The sequence below is a fragment of the Cyprinodon variegatus genome, unplaced genomic scaffold (genome assembly GCF_000732505.1).
Source record: "Cyprinodon variegatus isolate N-32 unplaced genomic scaffold, C_variegatus-1.0 Scaffold1205, whole genome shotgun sequence".
Lineage (NCBI taxonomy): Eukaryota > Metazoa > Chordata > Actinopteri > Cyprinodontiformes > Cyprinodontidae > Cyprinodon > Cyprinodon variegatus.
The window spans coordinates 137,274-163,604 of NW_015151658.1; the positions used below are offsets into that span (position 1 = coordinate 137,274).

The window sequence follows — 26,331 nt, forward strand, 5'->3', positions numbered from 1 at the left end:
GCCATCAGGCTGCTTAAGTGTTGAAAAAACTCTAAATTATGTCACCGACTCTGCATCAAGCTGACCATATCAATATTGTTTTGTACACACTCAGTGTATACAAAATGACTATAAAGTTTGTGTAGGTATAAGTCTTATTAGTTATCATTTACCCCCCTCTTACAGTCATATTGTAATTTTTCTTTTTGGTTTCGCAACAAACTAATTTTCTTTCTTAAAAAACAGTCAACGTTTTAGTTCACATAATTTATTTCCTTATTTATTTGGCTTTTTCCCTTGATATAAAAAAAAAATATATATTTTCAGAAATAATTTCCACCATGGAACCCCTTCCTACCGTTTACGCTTTTAAAAAATTACTGCCACTACCAGATTTACTAAATCATTCACAAGAGGACACTCATTTGCTTGTGCAGTTGAAATGTATTTAATAGTAACAAAATAACGTGTAACATGAATATCAAATAAACAGCAGACGTTTTACAACAGTTCCTGAGTTGTTACACATAAACATTTACACACGCCTGCATAGAGATAACTGTTGCTACTGACAGACGCAACACTGCAAAACACACTAAGTGAATACAGTGAAATTTATTTGCAACAAACAATTTATTCTACTATTTACAATAAGTTATCTAGTGTGGTGCATTCAAATGAAAATAGTATTTATGTAAGTTCAAATAATACTGAATCACAACTGGACAATATGTCCTATAATCACAAAATAACTTGTTACACGAAAAGGTCACTTATAAACAGCACTCCCCAAAAATTATTTGAACACTTTTTTTTGGTAAATGTTAACTTTCAGCATAGTTTGATATACTTTTAAAATGTATTGTTTTTATCTGTACACTCACATATTTAGTATATTCAAGAACATAATATAAAAAAGGGCTGATAAAGTGTGCCTTATGAGTTCTATCTGATCAGCCTTTTACAGTCTGCTACTTTTTTCCTGTCTATCTACAGTATATATACAATATTCATCTGTAAGTGAAACTATTAAGGACATGTTTTATTGATCTAATGTAAAAGTTTTCAAAAACAAGTTCGCTCCGTAAAAAATTGAAGGACTATATAAAAAAGGACCATTTAAAAGAAAAGGAGAGGGATGTAGCTTACAGTAACTTGCAATATCACTGAGGGCCAAATATCAAATATTAAATTTCACAGCTTTTAAATGCTTTTGTTGTACAAACAAACATGTTGGTAAAGAAACTCGAACACGAAAAAAAAAAAACAGTTGTTTAACGAAACAAGATAAAAAAGAAATGTGCTGTAAAAATATTTGGTGCCACAAATTTGATGAGTACTTTGGCAAGTCGGTTGAGTTGATGTGCATCTGAGAGTAATGTGCCATGTTACACCTTAGATGTCATTAGCTTGAGCATCATTGTTGCTAGGTAACCTTAAGAGCTTTCTGTTTCATCCACCAGCTTCTCCCCATGACTTCTGTCAAATGATGAAGGAAGACTTGTGGCGGAAATGACCCTGTAAAAAACAAAAAAAAAAAGGAAAATCGGGAAAAAAAAAATTAAAATATCACAACCAGCTTGGTGATTACATATCAAAAAAGGATTCAATTATAATAATATGCTGTTTGTAATTTCTGGATTTCATCTACCTCATCTGCATCAGCATAATCAACAGCAGGAGCCTGTGCTGGAGTATTGTAACTAAAAAAAGAAAAGAAAAGGAAAAATAGGAAAACACAATGAAATAAAAACGAAACTCCCTTAGTGGACTTTATAGATTTTAGAGCTAAACTGTATACTCACTTGTTTCCATTGTAAACACTTTTGTAACAGCACAAACGTTTCATCACATAAATAACAAAAATCAAAGTGACAACTGCCATTAGTCCACCGCAAGACTGGAGGAAAATTCCAAGGACATCGATGTCACCTGCAACAAGACAGAGGAGTAGTGAGGGATCCCATAAAGTCAGTATTCAAGATCTGTTTGCAAACACCGAGGAATTAAATGCAGATGCTTCGCCTCCTATTTAGCCTTGATGATAAGTCAGTAACTAAAATATAGTATATTCTTTTATGGGCTTTCAAAGCGCACTTTGAAAAATGAACAGCTCTTATGGAAAGAAACACTTTTCAGTGTGATTACTGTTACTGAGGGAAGAAGAGTGAAAGCTAGCTTTTTTCAAAATCAGCGATTAGAAAATAGGTCAGAGAAAGCACAGAGATGTAAGACGCTACAATATGTGAACACTTGTTAGCAGTTCATTCACTGCTGGGCCTGGGAGAGAGACTGAGATGTTCAGTAGACAACAGGAAGGCACATTATACTTCAGGAAAGTTGCTCTTTTTGATTCTTTTGAGTTTATACCTTGTTATAAAAAAATGTTAGTACCAGAAACGTAGGCAGACTTTATGGAAGTCTCTGAAATAATGACTCTCAAAGAAAGGTTCTAATTAGCTAAAATAGTCTTGCATAGAGCAGACAGTAGCTTCTAAATCCTGAGATTCAAAATTTACCTCAGAACTGATCTGTGCATCTCTAATCAGCATTAGGACAAGGTAGGTGTGACCTGATTTCCTGCTAATTAAACTAAAAGTTGCTCTTACTGTAGAGCCCAAAACTTATTGATATCCCCGGCAGACTTAGATCACATCATTACTGTGACCAGACTTAGATCACATCATTACTGTGACCAGACTTAGATCACATCATTACTGTGACCAACAGACAAAGGCAGTCTTCTAATATTCTATGATATTTTATCATTTTATATTTAACTTAACCTTTTTATGTGTAATGTTTCTTTGTAGCACTATGAAACCTTCCTATATAAACTACCTATATAAAGTGCACTATAAATATTTAGCATTATCATTATTCAAATAATTATCATCATTATTACCTCAAACTACATGGCTTAGAACCTCATCTTTCTATCAAGATCCCTCTCAAACTGCTAGAAGAACATGCAATCTGTTAATACAGCTGAATAAACCAGCAACATACCCAGTTATTACACCAAAAACATCTTGCCCAAGCAGGTTCGTACTCCTTATTTTGAATGTTTGAAGAAAAAGTCCATAATAGACATAAAGTTTTTATTCTTAGTTCTTTTGGTGATTCTTTTTATCATTTTTCTTTGTAGTTGAGCTGAGGAGAAATTCTTCAAAATAAAATAAAGTTTTAACTCGCTCCTTCTGTTAAACCTCAACAAAATTCTGGAGTTCAAATACCATAAATGAGTAGAAAAGCACTCAGAGAGCACAGACCTCATAGCTAAAACTTGCACATGAATTGGATCATTACCAAATTTGAAAGAATTGTTCCTCGGACTGAGGTGCACCTTTGTGAAAAAATTTCGATTTAAATCCATACATAACTTTTCAATTAATGCTGTACACAGATCGACACACACACCAACTCGACTAAAAACATAACCTCCTCGGCGGAGGTAATGATTTAAAGGTAGTAATTTAAAGGTACAACTCACAGACTTCCATTGTTTTTGGAGGGCACTGTGCATATCCAGCATCATTCTTTGCCTGGCAGTAGTACTCGCCTGCATCCTCTTTTCTCACACGTCGAAATTTCTGGGGAGATAATAAAAAAAAAAAATCTTCAGTCCACTGGAACACAGTAGGGCTAGATTATATGGCTAAAACATCTACCATGAGACATTTCTTTATTTCAGTCAATATATAATATAATTTAGATATGAATATAAAATAAATGAGAGCATCAGGAAGATGCCTCTACAAACCTATGAGAATTATTCTGCCGTGTTTATTAAACTCCTCCCATAAAACAGTTAACAAGTATTTGCTTCAAAAAGCAAAACAGATATAACGTTGACAAATGCTGTAATCATACTGTATACTGTAATGTATACTGAAATATCAGAAATGTCATATATATTGATATTGCATACTGACATTATCATCATACCATTGGTCACAGATAATCTGAATACTTAAGAGTATCCAGAGAAGCATGACAAGTGGTTAGAGCACAGCACCGTGTTTAATGTTAAATGCACAGAAAATTTTGACTGAAAACTACAAAGTTAAAATGACAAACAAAGATATATAGATATGTTTGGTTTTTATTATTATGGGAGGACTCAACATTCACATTGACAATCCTGAAGACAGAAGTGTAATGTTTGTTTAACTTGACATTTCAATGAGCAAACACAAACAGGGACATATTGTGGACATGATCTTCACTGAGCGTCCAAACATTCCCAAAGTGTCTGTAATGGATGATTTAATCACTTTCCTGTTTATTTTTAAATTCAATGACTCAGTTATCTAGAGACAGAAAAAACACATTATTAAGGACTATTCTACTGAAAGCTTTAACCAGATTTATTCCTCTACCTGCTATTTGCCCTGTAACTCGGAAGATGACTTAGTTTCTAACACCAGCACAACAACAATACAGAGATTGAAATTGTTTCCGTAAAGAAAGTTGCATGAAAGAAAGGTTCATTATAAATATCCAAAATTATTACATCCACAACAACTACATTGTTTTTAGAGATCTAAAATCTAACAGATGTTATTCTTATCTGGTCAGAGTTTTTTTTTTTTTTGGTAAATAATAAACATAGAAGATTTGCTTTGAGTGGAACATTATCCTCCTTTCATATGTCTCTGTCTGGTTAAGCCTCCTTGCTGGATATCTTTGCACAGAGGGATTATTCTTGCAATTAGTCATTCATTGGTTAAAGGTTTGTTTCAGATTAAGCTTTTTATGTTACATAAGCTGTGACATACTACGTTTAGGCCTAAGGATTTCTGCTAAATAGATTTAAAAAAGAAGCTTGTTTCAGGTAATATGCAAAAAAAAAAAAGAAACAAAACAAAAAAACCTATATTTCTGATAATATGTTTTCATGATATTAAATGAAATGTGGTAATAAAAGGCTTTTCAATGTTTTAGTTTGTTTTTACCAGGCTTCCAGTGTCAGGGTTGATGATGTAGGAGAAGTTGAGGAATCTCTGGCTGGTTTTCGGATCCTGAGGAAGCTCCTCGTTGTTGTGGAACCAGCGGTACTGAGAAGCAGGAAAACCTTCGTTTTCCAGACATCGCAGCTCTGTGGATGTTCCCACTGTGACCGACTCTGGTACACTGCACCGTGGTACCACAGGTTTCACTGCACACAAGCAGAAACTACCATCACTACAACAATGTTGGACATTGTTGCATTTACTTCATCCCATGGTTAAAATGAGGATTATTTTTCGTTGTTTTTTTTTGTTGCAAATCTCAGATTTTTGTGAAGCTCTATGATTCTAATTTCTCTTTAAGAATATGCACACATTAAAACAACAAACTATTATTAAAACACTGTAAATCATATATGTGAAAGAAACAATGCTGCATGGAGGGTTGTGACTAAAACAGTTACAAGCGTTTAGAGGAGCTATCGGTGTAGGAAAATGGCAATCTCTTTCTGTACATTCCAGAATGTAAAGACATTTAAAAGTATTGTAAAGGATTTTTTTAAAAATACCCGCCCTCTCTCCACTTAAAAAAAAAAATGCGTGTGCAAGACCATAAAGTGTGCTGTTCTCATAGCACATACAAGCTTCCTGAGTCCACATTCAGCGGGGACTATATAGTGGACTTTAAAGCAAACTGACCAGTTTCAGACAGATGATCACTGCTTTTTGCCCCGTTGGTCAAGTAATTCCTCCTGCACAGCGCGGTGCCATCGCCATCTCGGCTATTACTTGCCACTGTCTGGTAGCACAGCGTGCAGCTGTGACAGCAAATCCCATGATGCTTTGCGAGGAGAATCCTCTGTGCAAAGCATTCTGGGATATATCTGCCTCTTCTGAGGCCTTTCTTTTCTTCTCATACACTTCATAGACACTTTGTCTCTTACGACCCTCGGCCATTTTCAAAGAAAAGCGGTGAGAAAGGTGAGCTCTAATGACTATCTGAGACTGTAGCTATCCACAGATATATGCCTGAAAGTGCACATGTGCAGAAAAAGATAGCTAAAGGGTTAAGTAAAGCTTACATAAATATATCACCAGAATGATTGACAATTAGGACCACTTATTTAGATGATCCACCTGGAAATAAAAGATCGTCCTCTATACCTTTAAGCTTAAAAAAAATTATTCCAGTCACTTTTTTATTGTTTACTTTCTATTTGGGTTTTAATATAATAGTATAGAAAATGAATTAAACTGCAACGATATGTACTCATATCATTAAATGGTTGTGGTGGTTGGTGGCTTAATTGACTGAATACATCTAATGCAACGAGCTGCTGAGTCGATGTATGTCTGGATACATGCACAGTCTTCGGTTTGTGTATACCAAGAGTAGCAAAGACTGCTGACGCTCATTCTTTTGGTTGTCCCTGTCCAAGTCTAGTGTACTCAAGGGGATTTTGAGTCTAAATATAAGCTTAGAATTGCCCGCCTAGGTCAGAAAATGCTACTGTTAAGGAATGCAAAGTTTTGCAGTGACTGTGATGAGGCTAAGCAGTAGTTCAGTAAGCCCTTATATAACACCCAAAGGGTTCTTTATTGATAGAAGTGTTTATTTTTATGGAAGAAACTCAAAACGGCTGAACTAACTCTATAAACTGCACTTAGCATCTGTATGTTGCTAAGTACTTTAGAGGGATATGTTGTTCAGTTTTTAATCAAGTCTATTAACCTAAACCAAATCAGAAAACATGTGGTAGTTCTGCAAAGCTGTTCATCAGAGCAATCCCCAATGTCAAAAATGGTTCCCTGGCAAACTTTGCCTGACTGAGCTTCATATTTTAGGGACAAAGTGACATTGATCCTCTGATCCAACGCTGGATGTTAAAGGGCACACATGAAAAACAAAAATGGATTCTACAACCTCACTTTGCTGTTTTGCTGTTAAAACTCATCTTAGACGGAACTAGTTGACGTGCATAGAACACTTCAGTTGCTCTGGAGTAAGTTTGCTCCCCATACCTCTAACTGCGAGACTAATGAGTATCTCATCAAAGTCTCTTTGATCTTCGATGGCGGCCACTTCGCAGCGGTACTCTGCGGTGTCTGCTCGAGAGGTGTTGAAGATCAGAATGTTGGCTGGCTCTCTGAGCTGAGCTCTGTTCTCCAGGTCCCCTTTTAGTGAGAGAAGAAAAGTCTTTACAGTTCCTCATTCAAATACACAGTGTGACTTCACGCTTCGAAAACAGAGCTCCTTAAAGGATCCATTCATTCATTTGGCTCAGCTTGGAGCTCTGAGGCGATGCTTTGAAACGCTGTGGAACGCTGGGACTGTCCAAGAGCTTTACCTGATATCTTGTTCTGAAAGTAAACATAGCTGGGAACCCCGTTTTTGATCTTCTTCCACTCTATCCTGGGGTTGTTTGTCGAAATGGACTCTATCAAACAGGTCAGTTCAATGGCTGTGGAGACAACAGCACAAAAGAGACAAGAAGAGATCAAAAGAGAGGGAAAGAGGGTTTAGAACAGGAAAACAAAAGGTAACCTTGATAAAAAGGTTGGACTTGTTCTTCTGCAACTTACGCTCAAACTCATTTGCCCAAACAATCTTGTCTGTGGTTCGGAGGATTACTCCAAACGACGATGGAATGTGTACTGGGAAGAAAAAAAAACAGAAATAAAGAAAAACAACGAACATACTAAATCCTGAGTTACCCTCAGAGGAAAGACAAAGCATTTTTATCAGTAGACATTAATAATCAGGCACGTTGTCGGATAACCAGTCGATTAGACAGATAAAAAAGGAGAGCGTGAGAGAGCCTTGGGATCTGATTCAGTATGAAAATGTCTCATTAATTATATCCTATTTATATATTTAAGGAGTCTAATGCCTCGGGCCAAAACACTGGAGTTCTACAACTTAATGAACACGTGGACCACACAGAGAAACTGACATATTCTGACTTTACCACTAACTTGATACTTCCTGACAGATAATAAAATAATTATTGAACCTGGAAGAGCTGTGCTACATGAAACCTAAATGATCAACGTTTTTCATAAACTTGGTACAAATGTTATGACAGTTATCTGAATGTTAAAAAGCTTCTGTTTAAACTCCAGCCGGATAAAAAAACACACATTGTGAAGTTTTATCACAGGTTATGTGCTCACAGATTCAGAGGAATGCAAAAGCATAATAATAGCCTTTTTGTGATGCAAGACACATTTTAGGAGGAGACTGCAAGCTTTGTACTTTGTGTTTGCAGTTCACCCCGAGTAGGAAAACTAAGGTATAGAGCATTCTTTTAGTTTTATTTATTTATAAGCTAAGAGGCACTGAGAAATGGGCTGGGAAATGCCATTCTCCATCCTTAAGCTAAATCAGCCCTGAACAAAAAATCAAAAAGGAAAAAAAAACTTCTTCTTTTTCCACACAGTGGGTCACCATACTGAGTGACTAGAAACTAACCCTTAATCCTTGGGTGAGGATGTGATAACTGAGAGAAGACTAAGATCTCAATATTTTCAGTTTCAGCCAGGGGTTTGAAAATGAATACAGAGGAAGCATGGAGAGGTTAGAAGTTTTTCTTTCTTAATGTCAGGTTCATTCAGGTTACAAGAGAACCTGTCAGGAATTCAGATAACAGGAAGGCTGAACTCTTATTCTTTACCATTTTCAACCTCCACCTTCCATTGATGACGCTGGATTTAGAAATGTTGTCAGATAGAGTAAATATAAGGATCTAAGTTCTCTATAGGTACCACATGCAAACTGTTTTAGACTGCCCTGATTACCAAACTAAGATGCTTAAGATAATTTAGCTTTTCAGTCAAAAACAAAATGGAGAAGCCACTCAGCCCCACACCTGTGGGTTGGAAATCTGCATTATATTCAGATCAGTGCATCTTTAATAATAAGTGGGTAGCACTGCTGCCTTGCAACAAGAAGGCTCTGGGTTTGATTACCAGCCCAGGGTCTTTCTGCATTGAGCTTGCATGTTCTCCCTGAGCATGCATGGGTTCTCTCCGGGTACTCCGGCTTCCTCCCACAGTCCAAAAACATGATTGTTAGGTTAATTGGCTTCTCTAAATTGTCCTTAGGTGTGAGAGTGTGCATGATTGGTTGTTTTTCCTGTGTCTCTGTGTTGCCCTGCGATGGACTGGCAACCTGTCCAGGGTGTACCCCGCCTCTCGCCCATTGACAGCTGGAGATAGGCACCAGCACTCCTCGCGACCCCACTTGGGATTAAGCGAGTAAAGAAAATGGATGGTTGGATTTTTAAGATTGAAGTTTGCACAGGTACAGTAATATGTTTATCTGATACAAATAAAGGTAAACTGTCAAAATTTTAGTAACAGCTTATTACAAGTTTCTTAAAATGTCATTCTTTTTATAATTTCTTACTACCCACAAATGTGTGGATGACAAAAATGTCCTTGGAGAAAATTAGGAATCGATGGACAATTGGCTCAACAGATTTTACATATTTGATTGTATAATGTCTGAATTAAGATAAAAAAAAAACAGACAAAATAAATGAAAACTTGAGAGACCCAATTCTTTTCTATACCTTAGGTTAATGTTAGATACTTTTATTTAATTAATTTTTTTTATTTATTTTATGTCAGATTTAAAAATACCTATTTTTTGTATTAACCTCAACAGTTTTTATTTTTCTTTAGGTTTTACAATCACATAACAATATTTTCAATAAACATTTTCCTCTGTAAACATCTGTTCCCTTTTAGATTGTAATAATCAACCATCTAGATTGACTTTGGTTCAGACAAAATGCATGATATGAGCTAAATTTAAGGTTCACTGATTGAATTAACTGCTCGAAGCCATTTGTGTTATTTTCTAAATGTCAGACTGTAATGGCAAGTGGCATAATTCACAGGTTCTATCAAAACGGGGCCAGAAAGAAAATGTCAGCTTAATTGAAAAATAGATAAGGATGAACGGGTACCAGTACAACAACAAATAAATAAAATCTTAAAGCTGTTATTCGGCGTGTCTTTGTTCAGTGCTACAGATGGATCAGTATTCTGTTTGCTACCGGTACCCTGCATTCAACCTTTTATGTCTAAGCCACATTTAAATGCAGTAATTGCTAGGGAGACCAACAAATAATAGCTCCCACACTGAGTAACGAATGCGTTCCTGCTCGCAGTGGGGGCAGAATGAGGGGGGTTGTAAATGAGGACAGAAATAAGACAATAATAATCATCCGAGCAGCTCCTGAATACAACAAGACATGCCTGTTTGCCAGAGGCATGGTGCACTCAGAGGTATTTGTTCAACACATCCTTGTTAGCAGATGAGTGACCCTGAGATGTGCTGCATGGTATGACAACAGGGATGGGTGACGCTTAGTCAGAAAATGAAGAAACACGAGGTCCCGCTAAAGTATCCGGTCATATAAACACAGCCGAGGACACTGATGAGATTTGACTCCCAGGTCTCTGCTTCCGTCTCTGCTGCTGACTTTCCCACTCTGTGCATCAAGATCTATTTTTACTGCAGCTTTGACTGGACGTCCTGTGAAACTCGAGGAGGCTCCGATCAACAAATGCTTCCCCCACATATCTTTGTACTGTCTTCTAACAGCTATTATACGGCTCCTTCTGCAGCTTCAGACTCTGCAGTTATAGTGGACACATTTTGGAACTAAAAAGCCAATAACTAGCAGCTTGTTCTATTGTAGACCTTAGCAAAATCATTCATACTGCATGAACTTTCTTCCCATTTAGACATTCCCATTTTCCATCTGTTTGTCCAATTATCATACAGTAATCCGGAAAGTGTTAAAGTATTTAAGACAGTATTTGCATGGATTCACCTTTGGCAACATGTTTTAAATAGGGTGCCGCAAGCTTCAGATCTCTTCAGATATTCAACCAGGTAGAAGACGACTATGGCTTGACAACTCCAGACTTTCACATATAGTTTTTGTAACCACTCCTTTAAGATCCTGAATGTGTGATGTAAACATCTGAACATTGATATGTTTATTTTGTCCTCTAGTCTGCCACTTCATGCAACTGAAAACATGCCCATAGCATGATGCTAGCACCATCATGCTTGCCTGTGGGGATGGTATTAGCCTTATGATGAGCAGTTCCAGGTTTCCTCCGAACATGATGTCTAGCATTTGAAGCAAAGGGTTCAGTCTTTTGCTCCTCTGACATATAAGACCCAGGAATTTATGCAGAACACATCCCCGCATTGAACAAGAATCCTCTCACACATGCAAATTAATCCCAGGAAACTACCAGATCAACTCTTTTGCCACTTAACCCAGCCACTGTGGAATAGATGGCCCTAATATCATCTGCAGGTGGTAGCAATGCAAAGGATATAGTATTATTGGAATAAACCAATCTCAGAAGAAGTAACACATTTTGGTGTATCTAGTTTAGCATGGTGGATAACTTCTAATCAAGAGAGAACTATCAAAGCTTAGCTGCTACTTTTTGTGACAACTGTCAACTGTCTGACAGCAGTTGTAGAGGTGTAGTGGGGTGGGTGGTTTAGGAAGGGCCTGTCAGAGCAGAGCTTTTCCAGTCTAGACATGATGTAAAACCTGACCACCTTAATAAAAACTACATCAAATACCAACCTCTTGTAAAACACATGCACAAAGCATAAAACCATTAAATGAATGATAGAGAGCACATAAGCTAGCTTGCATCTTTAACTTAGTAGTTTTTCACAGACTAATCTGATCAATGCCTTGAATGTTTGCTCTGTGAACTATGCAGTCCTGGAGAGCACCAGGTTCAGTTATACCCAGTAAATCAGTTCTGGCTTTATTCATAAATGACCCAGTAAATTACTGGATATTACTGTTAGTGTGAAAGGAGCTTTTGTTTTATCAGACCTCATCAGGACTTTGTTTCTCCCTGTCTAAGTATCCTTTGGGTCAATGTGGTAAACGACTGTCAGGTTTGGTGGAAGTTATTTGAGGACCCAAATGCAGAGATGAGGAGGCAGAGACGAGTGTCTTGCAGATTTAATGAGTGGTGGCAACAGAAGCGCAAATCCAGGAACAATAAAAAAAAAAAAAAAAAAAAAACCAGAATACACCAAGAAAAAAAAAACAGGAGGAATGAACCAATGACAAGAAAACAACAAGAAACAACACAACAGGAGGAGAAAAGAGGGACAAAACAAAAAAGAAGCGAATAAACAGATAAGAAGCAGCAGGGGAGAAAAGAAACGACAAGAAAGCAACGAGAAAAAAGAAGAACGAAACAAGCAACAAACAGAAACTAAAAAAAAAATGCAACACTGCACAAATACAACACAAAACGTAAAAGAAACCAATGACCAACAAAAGAGAATGCCATAAATATGGGAGTAGCGGCCTAGTGGTCAGGGCATAGAGCTTGAAATCCTAAGGTTCTGAGTTTGAGCCCCAAACCCACAGACTGCCACTGTGGGTCTCTGAGCAAAACCCTTAACCCCACACTGCTCCAATGGTGCCCCACGATAGCAGCCCACTGCTCCCCAAGGGTATGGGTTAAATGCCGAGGTAAATTTCTCCAATGTTAGATCAATAAAGTTCAATTATAATTAAATAACTGAAAACTAAAAAAGAAACTAAAAAAGAAGTCCACAAAGGGCAAAACCACGACACTGACAGGCTGCGATTTGTCTTTCATTAGGGGGTGGATTTTTTTTCAGCCATTCTGCCACACAGGCCTGGTTGGTAGGTTGCTACAGAGATGGTTGTCCTTCTGGAAGGTTCTCCTTTCCACATAGGAAAATGGAGCTTTGACAGAGAGACCATGGGGTTCTTGGTCAGTTCAAGAGTCATGTTTCCAAACTTCCTCCATTTATGCTTAATAAAGACCAATGTGCTCATTAGACCTTTGAAGCAGCAGAATGTGTTCTCCAATTGTCCCCAGATTTGTGCCTTAGTATAATCATGTCTCTGAAGTCTACAGACACTTCCTTTGACTTCACGTTTGCACTTCGAAATTAATGTCAACTGTGAGAGCTTTTATAGGTAAGTTTGTGCCTTTCCTATCTAAATACTCTATCCTGGCCAAGGAACACTGGATGAGCTAAATAAAATCCGATCAATTGAATTTGACACAGGTGGACTCCATTTAAACTGTAGAAAAATGTGACGATAAGTGCAAACAGTATGCACCTCAGCTTATTTATTAGCTCCATAGTAAAGGCTGGGAATACTGATAGAAATGTGAGTTCCTAGGATTCTTTTTCCAATAGATTTGCAAAAATCTAAAAAAAGAACAACTAAACAAACAAACAAAAAACAGTTTACATGTCATACTGGGGTTGTGTGAGTAGAATTGTGTTAAAAGTAAATACATTTTTCTCAATATAAGATGAGATTGCAACATCAGTAAAAATTGACAAATTGTAGCTCTGCGAATACTTTCCTGGTGCCGTGTTTATCCATGATCTCAAAATGGAAAAAAAAAAAAAAATGGTACAACTACCAAATCATGCTCCTCTGCTTAAAGCAGGGGTCAGCCACCTTTAAAGGCTCATACTGTCCTTTTGTTCCTGCTTTTAATAAATCAAATTTGACATGACCAACAAAGTCCACCTTATCCTTTAAAAGATTTCATTTTAACAAGTATTTCATTGGTAAAAATTGCATTAAAAAATGCTCAAATAACAACAGAATGAAGACCTTTTCGTTTAACGGAACATATATGTTAAAAGACAGGAAGAATCATGATGTTTCCGACTTCATGGAAGAATACTTCCATGTTCCATTTGTTTATTCATTTTTGCAAAGTTTTTTCTTAATACTTAATCTGAAAAAAATCGTACAATAACAGCTAAGGCTATAGCTTTAATTACCTTTAGACCTAAAACAGCAATCAGTTCATCAGTTTTGGCTAGTGCTCTCAAGGGGCACAGTAGGGGCATACAGAGCCACATATGGCTTAGAAACCATTGGTCAATTTACAAATCTGACCTTCATGGAAAAAGAGAGCCAATGGTGAAATAAAATAATTAAAAATGCTAATTTAAAGTTTACATAAAGCTATATGGAGGTCATAGCAAACAGGAAGAAAGTACTCATTAGATTAAAACTGAACTTTTAGGACTACACACATAACACAAAATCAAATAAATCAACCGAAGGTGTCAAAATCACACAGTGAGGATGCTTATGGTCAGCAGGGACATAAAAGCTGGTCAAAGTTGATGAGAACGTGGATGGAGATAAAACCAGGGTAATCCCGAGGGGGAAAAAAAACGATTGGAGGGCGGAAAAGAGGACTATAACACTGAACTGCAGCTAAACAAGAAATCCAAAATATTTAAGAGGCACGAATACCTTCGTAGGGGTGCTGTATTAGGACATATAATTCGATCCCTTTGCGCTTAAAAACACACAAGCTTTCCCAGTCATACAGGTTGCGACATAACTGTGAGTAATAAGTCATTCTGTTAACAGAACACAGGGTATGCTACAGTTTTTAAATGACCATCTGTTTTGATAAGTGCTTTAACAAAAGGTCACTGCCCTCAAGTCCATTAGACACAAAAAGACAGTGTCCTCAGTCCTCAGTTAGATCACACAATGAATGGATCTGTGGCTGCAGATTAAATTAGGGGCACAATGAATAAAGAAATAAACCACTTCTATAAAATTTACATTTTTGAGGTTTTTAGGACGTGGGAAAGACTACAGTGCACTCAATTAACACTATAATGTGCAGCTAATTATTTATGCATGCTTATAATAAAAGCATCTAAACAAATGTGCTTTGTCCCCTTGATGTCACAATCTAGGCTAAAGAGAAGACAGCATTTCTGGTTTATGGAAATAATCTCAGCATTCGCCAAAAAGCAAATGCAGCCTGATTTAATCCCCCTCTTATTGTGAGGCGCAAACGAAATGGGTTCTGTAGCCTTTTCGGAAGGCATCCCCTGTTTTAAATAGCAGAATTCTGCAATCCTCTTACATGCAGCGTATGAAAACAACCAGCCGTCCCCATCCTTTGCTACAAAGTTGTTGATCCTGTGCCTCTATAAAAAGCCTATTCCCAGGCATTCCAGTGCTGTCGCTGCAAATATGCTGAAGGCTGAGGACAGAGCCAGGACCACTGGGATTCACAGCATACTGGACCGACTGTAAAATTCCTTCCAGTAGATTACACAGAGACAGTCAACCTGTTATTTAGTACTACAGGGATGCGTATGATAGGGGCAGATGAACTGTGCTTTACCCTTATCTTGGTCTTCTTAAATCATGGGAAACGACAAGTATGACATGGGCTGAAGAAAACTTATGTGGGAGAGCTTAAAGCAATAAAATGCAGCTGCAGTTTTCTGTACCTCTGCATCTACATACACAGTTTGGAGAAGATGCAAAGAACAAATAAAGTTTTGATATGAAACAAACAGAGGATATGAGAAATTTAACTGTGAAGAAACTCAGTTGTATTGATTTCATGGAGTCTAGGCTCTATAAATAAAATTTAAAAAACAGTTTAAATATTTTCAATTTAATTAAAAACATAAAACTAGTTTAAATTTAGACAAACAATACATAGAATCTGAGGTTCATGTAGAGTAAAATTTGCTTCTCCTTTTTTTTCTGTTGTTGTAGCATAGTTTAACATTATGGTGGGTCTGATTGCCTTGTCTGGATTAATGGAAGAGCAGCACAATGGATTTTAGATTTTAAAAAAGGACAAGAATGAAAAATAAAACATATTTCTAATAAAAGATAGATACATAAAAAATTATTCTAAAGGTATTTTTCTACTTGTCTCAACTGATACATTGAAATTTTAATATTAAAAGGCAATATAAAAGAAGAAAAAAATCAGCAAGAAAAGGATACTGTTTAAAGTAGGTAAAGAAATGCACCTACATCCTCTTCATTAAAATTGGAACAGAAAAGTAGGAGCATCTTTCAGGCTTCATTTAACCAAAACAATTATGCTTTATGAGCTCCAGCTGTGCCTCAAGGATGAATTTAACAATGCCTGATTTTCTCTTTATTCATTATTCAGCATGTAGAATTTGGAGGTTTGACTGTATACTATCTACTTCAATTTAAAAGCATGAATGTTCATTTCTTGTCTTGCTGCTTCCAGCTCTACCTCCCAACATGGATCAGAGGTCATTCCACGCTTTTAAAATGAGCTCTAACATTGGTGTACATTAATGAATTCAGGGAAAAACATTGACTCATATTCAATACTACAAAAAAAAAACAAAAAAAAAACATAATCCGATATCCTTCTTAAACATGGGGGGGTTCTAGATGGGCCAAAAGGGGCCAGCGCCCCTATAGAACTGGTCCTGACCCCTGTATTAAAGACATAATGCAAAACAAATATATGATAAATAAACTATGATATGCCCTGGAACATAAACAGCAACTGAAAGATCCCACCAACCAATTTACTTTTTTAGTATTACTGTTTTATTTTACTGATATAAACTATTATTTTGATCTGCTGGATCTGAGGTTTATAAAGCTGCAAATGGCCCTGTGGTTCACTTTATATATCAAGCAATTAACTTTTAACAGGTTTTTTGTTTTATTCCTTTATGCAGCTCCCCTTTGATAAACACAGTGGTCGGTTTTTACAAGAACTGTTATAATTACAGATGCACACTATAGACTTTTTTTCGGGGACATTTCCTTTTTTCTTTAAGTTTGATGCATGCATTGACTGGATTGTGTATTTTCTTTAGCTTGGGAGTATTAAAACAGATATTGGATTCAGTTTTTACATAGACATAAAATATAACAAAGCTGCACTCGTTAAGGTGTTAACAGTCACTGTTTATGACCATAATTAATACAACTGGATCAAAATCTAATCTCTTGCCAACTTAGACATGCAAAAACTCTTGATCATTGAAAAGGAAACCAAAATAAACACATCAAATTGTTTCAAGCCAAGTATAATATTCTAATTCACTATAATAATATCCATATAATCTTAATAACAAATTTTGTAATTATAATAATCTACTCGGAGTGCATTATATGGGAAACTCTGATTGCATGCAGCAGATTTCTGTTTGCTCTTGCAGGCCTGGGAATTCAAATACCCACAGGTCACCCTGTCCTACTGCTTCTAACCAAACATTTGTTCTTTTTCTGGGAAAAACACACAAAAAAAATCCTCAGAGACATCTGCTTAAGAAAGGCAAACACAGATGATGCTTCCTCCTACAGTAAAATGATGCCGTTTTGTTTCGCTCTTTATCATTGCTGTATCATTAACGGTCGCTTTAATAATTTTTCTTCCATGCTCTTTAATCCAAATTGTACCCTATATTTAAGATTGTTAAATATTTTTTATAGATATATCTTTATAACAACCATGAAATAATAACTGCTTCAATAGGCGGATCATCCGAGCGTTTCGTGGCGTTCCCCAGCCTGCTCACATCAAGCTAACGTCCCGGTTAACGGACAGAGAGCTCCGTACTCGCTCTGTTTCCATCCCGCCTGCCTGCAGAGCTCACCGGGAAGGACGAACAACTCACCTAGGCTGGAGCACAGAACAAAGCAAGCCAACAGCCTCGCCATCGCCATCTTGCAGCGTTTGATTTAGGGGACGCCGTACAGCTGCTCACACTCAGCACCTCTGAGGCTGTCTGTCCGAGCAGACTGCTGGATGCTGCCATCGACAGGTTTCCATGGCTACAAGCGTGGACCGTGAATGTGTGTGAATTGACGCCCTGAGCGTTGTCTGACAGGCGGTGGGCGGAGTCAAACAGAAGCTCCGATTTTTCACACACACAGAGCACACTGAACGTATGCTGGCGTGGGAAAGAGGCGACCCGCACCCTCTAGTGGTTATTTAGAATAAAATAAAAATACAAATAAAATAAAATTTCTATGCTTTTGTTGTGGCTTACGGAAGAGGATTAGGGCCACTGAAAAAAAAAGTTAACAGATTTTTAAATTTCATTTCAGTTTAAATTGGGAAAAAAGTCAGAATTCTGACTTTCATCTCAGAATTCTGACTTTTTTTTTCAGAATTCTGACTTTTTTCTAAGAATTCTGACTTTAATCTCAGAATTCTGACTTTTATCTAAGAATTCTGACTTTTTTATTGACAGAATACAGTCAGAATTCTAAAAATTAGTTAATTTTTTTTTTTTTCCAGTGGCCCTAATCCTCTTCCGTAGTGGCTACTTCACAGGGGCACAGAACAAAAGAATAACAGACACACACAAGAAACAGCACAAGAGCACATAGTTCATTTTAATAAAGGTATTGTGGAGGATTTTTTTTTTTTTTAAACCCACCCTCTCCACTTTAAAGGAAAAGTCAGGTCAGCATGGAATAATCAATAGGTCATTTTCGTCGCAATCACTGGGTCCGGGAACGGCCATTTTTGCCCAAATATAGTAACACCTGACATCTTCCCGCAGTGACGTCATGGTGCGGTAAGCCTGGGCTCTAGGGCCATTCTCTCCGCTTTACAAGCAAAATCAATGGAAACAAGACACACCTGAAATCAACAATAATTATTGAAGATTTCCAGAGGACCTCACCACTGAAAATCATGAGAGCTGTAGCTAAACTGACAATGCCCACGTGCATGGCAGTTGGATGTTGTAATACATCTGGTAAAAGTAATACAAGTAAAACATTTTTTATTACCTTTCAGATTTATGATCCTGCAAGGACGGGTTCGCCGTTGGATTGCCAACTTGAAGAGGGAGGATTTGCCATCGACCCTCTGGGTAGAGAAAAAACACGTCATTAATCGGTTATTCACTTCTTTGCACATTGCGCCTGTCGTCGCCATCATAGATATTAGCGCATTGCGACAAACGGCAGATACAGCATTGGGATTGCTCAATAGCCAATACCGCGCCATTACGTCACAAACCAGTAGGTGGCAGTAGTGCTCTTAGACATACATGGAAGTCTCTGGTAAAGCACATTCAAATGAAATTACTCTTAAAACACCTATAGGTTATTGAAAAGTATGTACTAATTTCATACTTAAAATACTTTCAGAAGTTTGTATTCTAAAGCTGACTTTTCCTTTTTTTTTTTTTAAATGCGTGTACAACAGTATGCATGAGCCCATTTCTCTTTGTGCACGCCCTGTTTAAAATTTGCTGTTCCTTATAGCTCATACAAGCTGACTGTGTCCACATAGAGGAGGGTCTCAGTTAACTTACCGTTTGGATAGATGATCACTACTCTTTGCTCTGTTGGTCACATAACTCCTCCTCCTCCGAGCTGTGCCTGCATCATCTTTGTTATTAGTTACCGCTATCGAGTAGAGACAGCCTATGGCACCTCCCATAATGCTTTGCAAGGAGATCTCTCTGTGCAAAGCATTCTGGGATATATCTGCCTATTCTGATGCCTTTGTTTTCTTCTCATACACTTCGTAGACACTTTTTCTCTTACGACCATTTCCAAAGAACCGCAGTGAGAAAGGTACGTTTCAATGACTGCCTGATACCGTAGCACACCACACATATGCGGCTTAAAATGCGCATATACACAAAAAAAGATAGCTAACGGGACGAGCACATAGAAAAGCCTTACGTATACATATCACCAGAATAACAATTAGGAGGACCACTTATTTAGATTATCCACCCGGAAATAAAACATCGTCACAAATCAGTGGTTCACACCACTGATTTAGCAGATGAAAAAAGGTGATCCTTTTTTAATATGACTGGAGCTTAAAGCTGACTGTCATTTCTAAAGAACTATTAAAATTAAAAAAGTATAGGGAATATATTAAATTGGTCCAAAGGATAAATCAGTGGCAGTCTCTTCCATCAGCACGTATCAACATAAGAAATTGATTTAGATTTATACAGCAAAATGAATCTAAATAAGCCGATGCCCTTAATCAGAGTTGTTAAAAAATATGATTTTCCAAAGAAATTCCTGTTTTTGTCCCTATAAGATAATCACATATGATGCAATTGAAATAAGATAACAGGTTTTTACCCCTTAAATGTAGTAATTTTATCATATTGGCAAACTGTACTACTTACCTGCTTAAATAAGGGAAAATACCCTTAAGTGAAGAAAAATAGACTTCAGCAGTGTGTTTTCGGTACAGGGGCCATAACAGAGTCAGAAATACTTTTAATAATAATAATTCATGTTCTTGTTGTCATTGCAGTTATTGATTTCAACCAAATGTATGTTGCCAGCCTAGGGATCAGTCAGGGGATCATCTCAGGGTAATCAATCCCCTCCACCACCATGCTCCTCAACTAAAGTGAAAATGGAAGCAGTGCTTTAACACTCACCCTCATCATTAGGAAGTCACAAAAGAACTCAGAAAGACATCTAAATCATTGCAAATATCACTGGCCTCAATTAAGTGCAGTCGAAGATTCTGAACACTAAGGATGGCTTCAATTAGAGAGTTCAGAGGTAAAGGAATTTGCCAAAACACAGAAGGGTGAAAAATATTATGAGGACTGCAGGCAAAAGGGAAACCTTCTCAATCGAGTGCTTCGGATATCTAGGATAAAATAAATATAGCATCAGGGAGTGTCATAGAGAGACTCTAACATGGTCCTTGTAGTGTAATCCTGAGGGGCTGCATTGCTGCTTTAGGCCCTGAACCGGCTGTAACAGATACAGATATTTAGTATCATATATTTTTTTTTGGCAGATATTTTTGCCTATTCTTATCTGTATATTGCAAAAAAATCTCTCCTGTGCATTTAACACATGCTCTGAGAGAGCAGTGGGCTGTCATTGTGCAGCACCAGGAGCTTTAGGGGGCTGAAGTATATGGGACTCAAACCTATTTAATTACAAATAAACCTTCATTTTTGGAAAGATTTGTTTGCATTTCTTTACAGGTAACATTGTGTATGATTATAGTTAAAGGCGGATTTTGTGACCTAAGGAGTTGACACAAATGAGTTATTTTGAATGATGTTTTGAATATACAGCACTTGTCACTATCAATGCTACAAGCGGGGCTCCCCTCTTGAAATACCAACTATTTAAGTTGGGAGTTGACTTAGACTAATCTTGTTGTCATTTTGTATAAGAAATATGTTCTAGTTTTGTACAGTTCTCATAACATTTCTTAAAGTACAGCAGTGATCAAATGTAAACATTGAGGGAGAAAAACAAAACATGATGAAAAAAATGCATTAATATGGTCAGGTTGATGCAGAGTCTGCGACATGATTTAAAGTTTTTTCAGCATTCAGCTATCTGATGGCGATGGGGAAGAAGCTGTTTTGGAATCTGCTTGACCTGTATTGAATGCTGCGAAGCCTCTTCCCAGAGGGCAGCAGGAAGCCTCTGCTCACACAGTTTGCTCTACCATTTTCTGCCTGCTTGATTGCTGGACATGGCTGAGGCAAGGAAAAAGTTTAAACCTTCTGAGTAGGCTCAAAGGAGAAAACGTAAAAGGGATCGTGCCTGAGGAAAAATAAGAGTCAATCATGGAAAGAAGTTTATTTGTTGGCCTAGCCTGAAAGAAGAAGCCGGATGTCAAATTGATTGTCTTTTCTCAACTTTATTATTAGACTGGTAAGTTAACACTTTGCTCCTAGTATACAGTATTTTGTCTTTGTTATTATTTTCAATGTTGTCAGGAGCTGTGGTGTTTTCTGTGCCAGCGCATTGTTTGTTTTTGTCCCGTTAGCGATACGTTGTTGTTCGGCTCCGAATCCCACTTCAAAGCAACTTCTGCGAGTCACAAATCTCTGCCAAGTTTTAGAGATTGAAGCCATCATGCCAGCGCTTAAACAGCGTGCAACACCCATCTGACTGTCACTTGCCGCCACCCCACAGACTGATCGGCCTGCCCTGCCTAACCCTCCAGCCTCCTCCTGCTTGGCAGCCACCTTCCCTGCTGCAAGCTCCTGCATTTCGTGCCTGCAGACCTCCACAGCCCCGCTCACTCCCCCCCAGTAGATCATTCTGTCTAATTCTAATTCTGTTGTTCTCATCGTACACATACCCCCATAACACTAGCTATCTGTTGCAGTGTGCATTACGCTCCCTTCCTTTCCAAACGCCCTGAAGGAAACTCTGTGGGCCGTGTTTTTTTAATAAACAATCTTAAATCTGCCCTACCTATCTCCTTGGTGTGATCTTCATGTGGGTCAGAAAATAAGGAACTATGAAAGATGTTTAGTATAAGCAAAACATGGGTAGTTACAGGTCTAACGCCCCTAGTGTACAAAATTTACACAGCATGCCTTTAACAATAAAAAACTGTACTGTACTTGTGGGACTCATTCAGCTCAGAGCCCTGGGCTTGCCTGAGATATGGTGAAGGCTCTGGGTGTGGATTACCTTCTGGAGAGAAGCTTGCATCAAAATGTCCAATGAAAGACACACAACCATGCATACGCACTCCTAAGGACAATTTTAGAGAAGCCAATTAACCTAACAGTCATGCTTTTTGGACTGTGGGAGGAAGCTGGAGAAATCCCATGCATGCACAGGGAGTACATGCAAACTCCATGAAGAATGACCCTGGGCCAGGAATCAACCTCGAACCTTTTTGCTGCAGGTCAGCAGTGCCAATTTCAATCTTTTATTCAGTTTAATTATATAGCAACAATTTGCAACACATGTCAAATCAATGCACTTTATAGAGACAATTCCACCAGATCATGCAGTCAGATTGGTTCAAAGTTTTCTATCTAAGGAAAACCAGTTGATTGCATAGATACACTGACTCGACGGCAATCCCTCACACCAAGAATGCATGTAAAGACAGTGGAGAGGAAAACTCCCTTTAACAGGAAAAAACCTCCAGAACCTCAAGGCCGAAAGGGGTTCAAAATGAATCAGAGATACAAAAAGTAACTGTCAACTAGCTAAACAGGTGGCCCCATCCACGACAGACACAGTCAGGCTGATGAGCTCCAAGCCAGCTCCCATGTCAGAGGATAAAATAGAGCACATACAGTTAGTCACATTCAGAGAAACAGGACTACACTGAAAAATGGCTCAAGCTCCAACATCTATGAACTCCCCTACAAAGAAATCTGAGCAGAAGATCCATTGCCTAGAAACAACCCTAAATAATGGTGACACATGTTCTTTCTATTGTCCAACATTGTCTACCAAACTATGGTAAAATATTACTAAACATATTAAATATTCTCAAAGTAGGGCAGATATGACTCACTGATGACCTGGTGAATTAAAATGAAACAAGGGTATTTTTTCTTTATAAAAACCTGAGCAAGATATACAGTAGGGGGCAGTATATGACCAGACATTTCTTTATACATTATGTAGACTTTAAACATTATATGTTCAAACTAATAGTTTGAAAAACATTGCAGAATTACAAATCCATGCCATCCTGTAACTTACATAATCAGCTTAATCATTGTTCTATCATGCTGGAAGCCCAAAACACTGTGTGTTTGTTTAGAACGTAAATTAATTCATCAAAGAAAATATAAATTTAGATTAACCACGCAGAGCCTAATTTTAGTAGACCAAGTCAGATGTAATACAGATGTTTTTATCCTATTTTTGGATGAACCATCTACACAGTCACTGCATTTCCTGAAATATTGCATCTTTGAATTATCCCCTCACATATATCCTCCCACATCTTTCTTGATAACAGTAATTAGAAAACAAAACTCATAATTTAAATGAATACCCTTCATATTAACTTAATTCAAAAGAGAACATTTCCTCTAAAAAAGATAAGTAATTTGACACCTATAAAATCTAAATAAATGGAAATAATTTAATGCCTAATCTTTTTTACTTTTTTAAAATTTGCTTTGTGTTCATATAGACCTACAGTACTATAAAAAAATATTTTTTACCTAGTACAGATTTTTGATGTTTCTGATTTTTAAATAAATTGTGTATCATATTATTGCAGACATTTCAAGTAAATACAAAAGCAGTCTTTAAATGATGGTTTCATTTCTTAAAGGAAAAGAGCTTCCCAAGCAAACTTTGACTGAGATGTTAAAAAGAATTGCCCCTTAACCTAACAGCTAGTTTTGCCATAAAGTTTTTCAATAGCTTGCAATTAGTTCATCATATTGCTCTGGGGAAATATTGTCCATTCCTCTTTGTAGACCAAATCCTGTTAGTTTTATTCCTATAATGAAAACTTGTCTAAATCAGATACTAGTATGTAATTTGTAAATACTTTGTTCTTGTTTTATGAGCAATTCAGAGCTGGACTTGCTTCTGTTCTTAAGATCACTGACCCCAGTGCACAGAGAAGCAGAACTGAATCTTTTGTCATTTATAGCAATTTGTCAAGCTTTTAAAGCAAATTAGCCCCAGACCATCACACTACCACCACCATATTTAATTGTTGCTATACGGTTATTTTTCTGTAATGGTGGCCAGACACAAAGTTTCCCTTTTTTCTCATCAATTCACAATAATTTGAAGAAAAGCCTGGGATGTCAAGATTTGCTCATGAAAATACGATTCAGAGCTTTATGTTCATTTTTTGTCAGGTGAGATTTTCATCTTCAAACCCTTCCATTCATGCTATTTTTGCCCAGTAGATTTTTTTGATTAATTGCTAACAGTGACCCCAAGATGTTATTTTTTGTGCCTTCTGGATGAGTTATTGACTCATTCTTGGAGTAATTTTGTTAGGCTAGCTACTTTTAAGAGGGTTCACCACTGTCCTATGTTTTTTGTTTTTTTATGTATGTTAAAACGGCTTTAATTGAGGTTTGTTGGATTCCCACGGTTATTTTTTAACCCTTTCCAGACAGATGGATGTCAGTGAGTATATATCTCATCTGTTGTTGATTTCCCTTGAGAGCGGTGAATAATGTGTTTCAATCTGAAAAGCCTCAGTCTCAAGGTGGGGTGGAGGTTTGACAGGACCCAAATGCAGACACTGAAGCTGAAGTGGTTTCTTGAAGATTTAATAACAAAAAAAGGGTAACAGAAGCAAATATCCAAAAAAATAAATCCACAAAAAACTGAGAACCAGGAATACTCACAACAAGGGGGCAAAGAAATTATGACAAACTAGGAAAGAGTGACTGAAGAGGAGAAGAATATATGGGAGACAGAAACAAAGACCAGCTTAATTTGTCATGATCTGGCCTGTTTGCTCCTGTAATTCCTTTCACATGTCGTTGTCCCCATACAGATAAAAAGCTTGTCTTGTGCGTACAGATGTCTGGATGTTTTCAGGTTCACATACTCCAGTTAATGTTAAACAAGTTGACCTCTCATAGGCAAAAAAGCCTAATTTACACCAACTGGGTTTATTTTGGTCATATTTTACAGTGCCTTCAATGTATTTTCTTATCTCTAACACTTCTGTCTGTTAGACTAAAAGCGCAGCTCATATGAGATTTTTCATAAAGCCCCCAACCCCCCTTTCTTGAAGCTATTATTAGTAACATCCAAGAAGCGAGACATCTTTTCCTTGGAAAATCTTGCCTCTCTTTGTTCCACTACAGGCCCACTGATATAAGCACCACATTTTAAGCATGTACTTAAAAAAAAAAAAACCTTTCCTTGCGTATGCTCCCTGAAGCTCATACACATTTGGCTTCAGCTTTGAAAAGCTGCAGGGCTTCTTGGAGCGGCACTCGATGCAGAAGCTCAGGGTTCAGATAAGGAGGCGTTTCATATTCCCAGACCTGACTGTCAGACAGAGAAGGCTAATGAATGAACAAAGCAGGGGAGGTTAGAGTGTCACTCCGAGGATGGCTCATCTATGTAAGATGCTGTAGCTTTTAAACTGACATGACAGATTTTATTTTAACTTCCACTGTTCAGCATAAGGTGTTCAGTAAGGCTTTGAAGAGGAAGTTAGCATTGTTTTACACATTCTATGAAGAATTCTGATAGGTTTGGTTTGCATATGTACAGTATACACACATCAGATCACTGTCCATTATTTGGAAAAAAAAAAGAAAGAGGCTTGAACTGGCATCTGGGGGTCTGCATTGCTGGTTGAGAATTATTAATGGGAGGTCCGCTGAGCTACAGTTCATGTAAAAGGATCTGTTGAAAAATAGCTAAAAAGCCATTAGCATCTGAACCTACCTCAAGTAATGTAAATGATGTGTGAAAATTATTTTCTGGTTAGACGACAGGACTCAGAACTGGCTTACATGCAAACCTCTAGTTCTGGTGGAAAACTAACACTACACATCCCCACTGTAAGATGGTAGCATCATGCTGGGGTTTTTTTTCTTTTTTTTTTTTTTAGCAGGGAAAAAACTGGTTAAAGTTGATGGAAAGTAGGCTGATGACAAATAACAAGTAATAATAATAATCTAATTATTATTTTTTTTCAACCTAAAAAAAAAATTTCATTACACTGTCACAAGTACAGATAAACAAAATTCACTCTCTGCATTTAACCCATTCCCTGGGGGAGTAGTGGGCTGCCATTGTGGGGCGCCTGAGGAGCAGTGTGGGGTTAAGGGTCT

General features: G+C 37.4%; 1 protein-coding gene across 1 annotated transcript; it reads right to left on the reverse strand.

Moving 5' to 3' along the window:
- Positions 1-412: 412 nt before the first annotated feature.
- Positions 413-17,656, reverse strand: jam3 (junctional adhesion molecule 3). The gene is made up of 9 exons (XM_015401289.1): positions 17,446-17,656; positions 7,515-7,586; positions 7,280-7,393; positions 6,954-7,106; positions 4,938-5,140; positions 3,473-3,572; positions 1,785-1,911; positions 1,631-1,682; positions 413-1,497 (listed from the first exon to the last, which is right to left on the reverse strand). Exons 1-9 carry the CDS (start codon positions 17,492-17,494, stop codon positions 1,462-1,464), a joined length of 906 nt encoding a protein of 301 aa, XP_015256775.1. The 5' UTR covers positions 17,495-17,656; the 3' UTR covers positions 413-1,461.
- Positions 17,657-26,331: the final 8,675 nt, after the last annotated feature.

What these genes read in the sequence shown, in the direction of transcription:
- jam3 (XM_015401289.1), bottom strand. Translation starts at nt 17,494, where the DNA reads ATGGCGATGGCGAGGCTGTTGGCTTGCTTTGTTCTGTGCTCCAGCCTA. An exon ending in CTTTCAGAACAAGATATCAG is followed by an intron (nt 7,107 to 7,279) that starts GTAAAGCTCTTG and finishes TCTCACTAAAAG; the next exon opens with GGGACCTGGAGAACAGAGCT. An exon ending in AGTGTTTACAATGGAAACAA is followed by an intron (nt 1,683 to 1,784) that starts GTGAGTATACAG and finishes TTCTTTTTTTAG; the next exon opens with TTACAATACTCCAGCACAGG.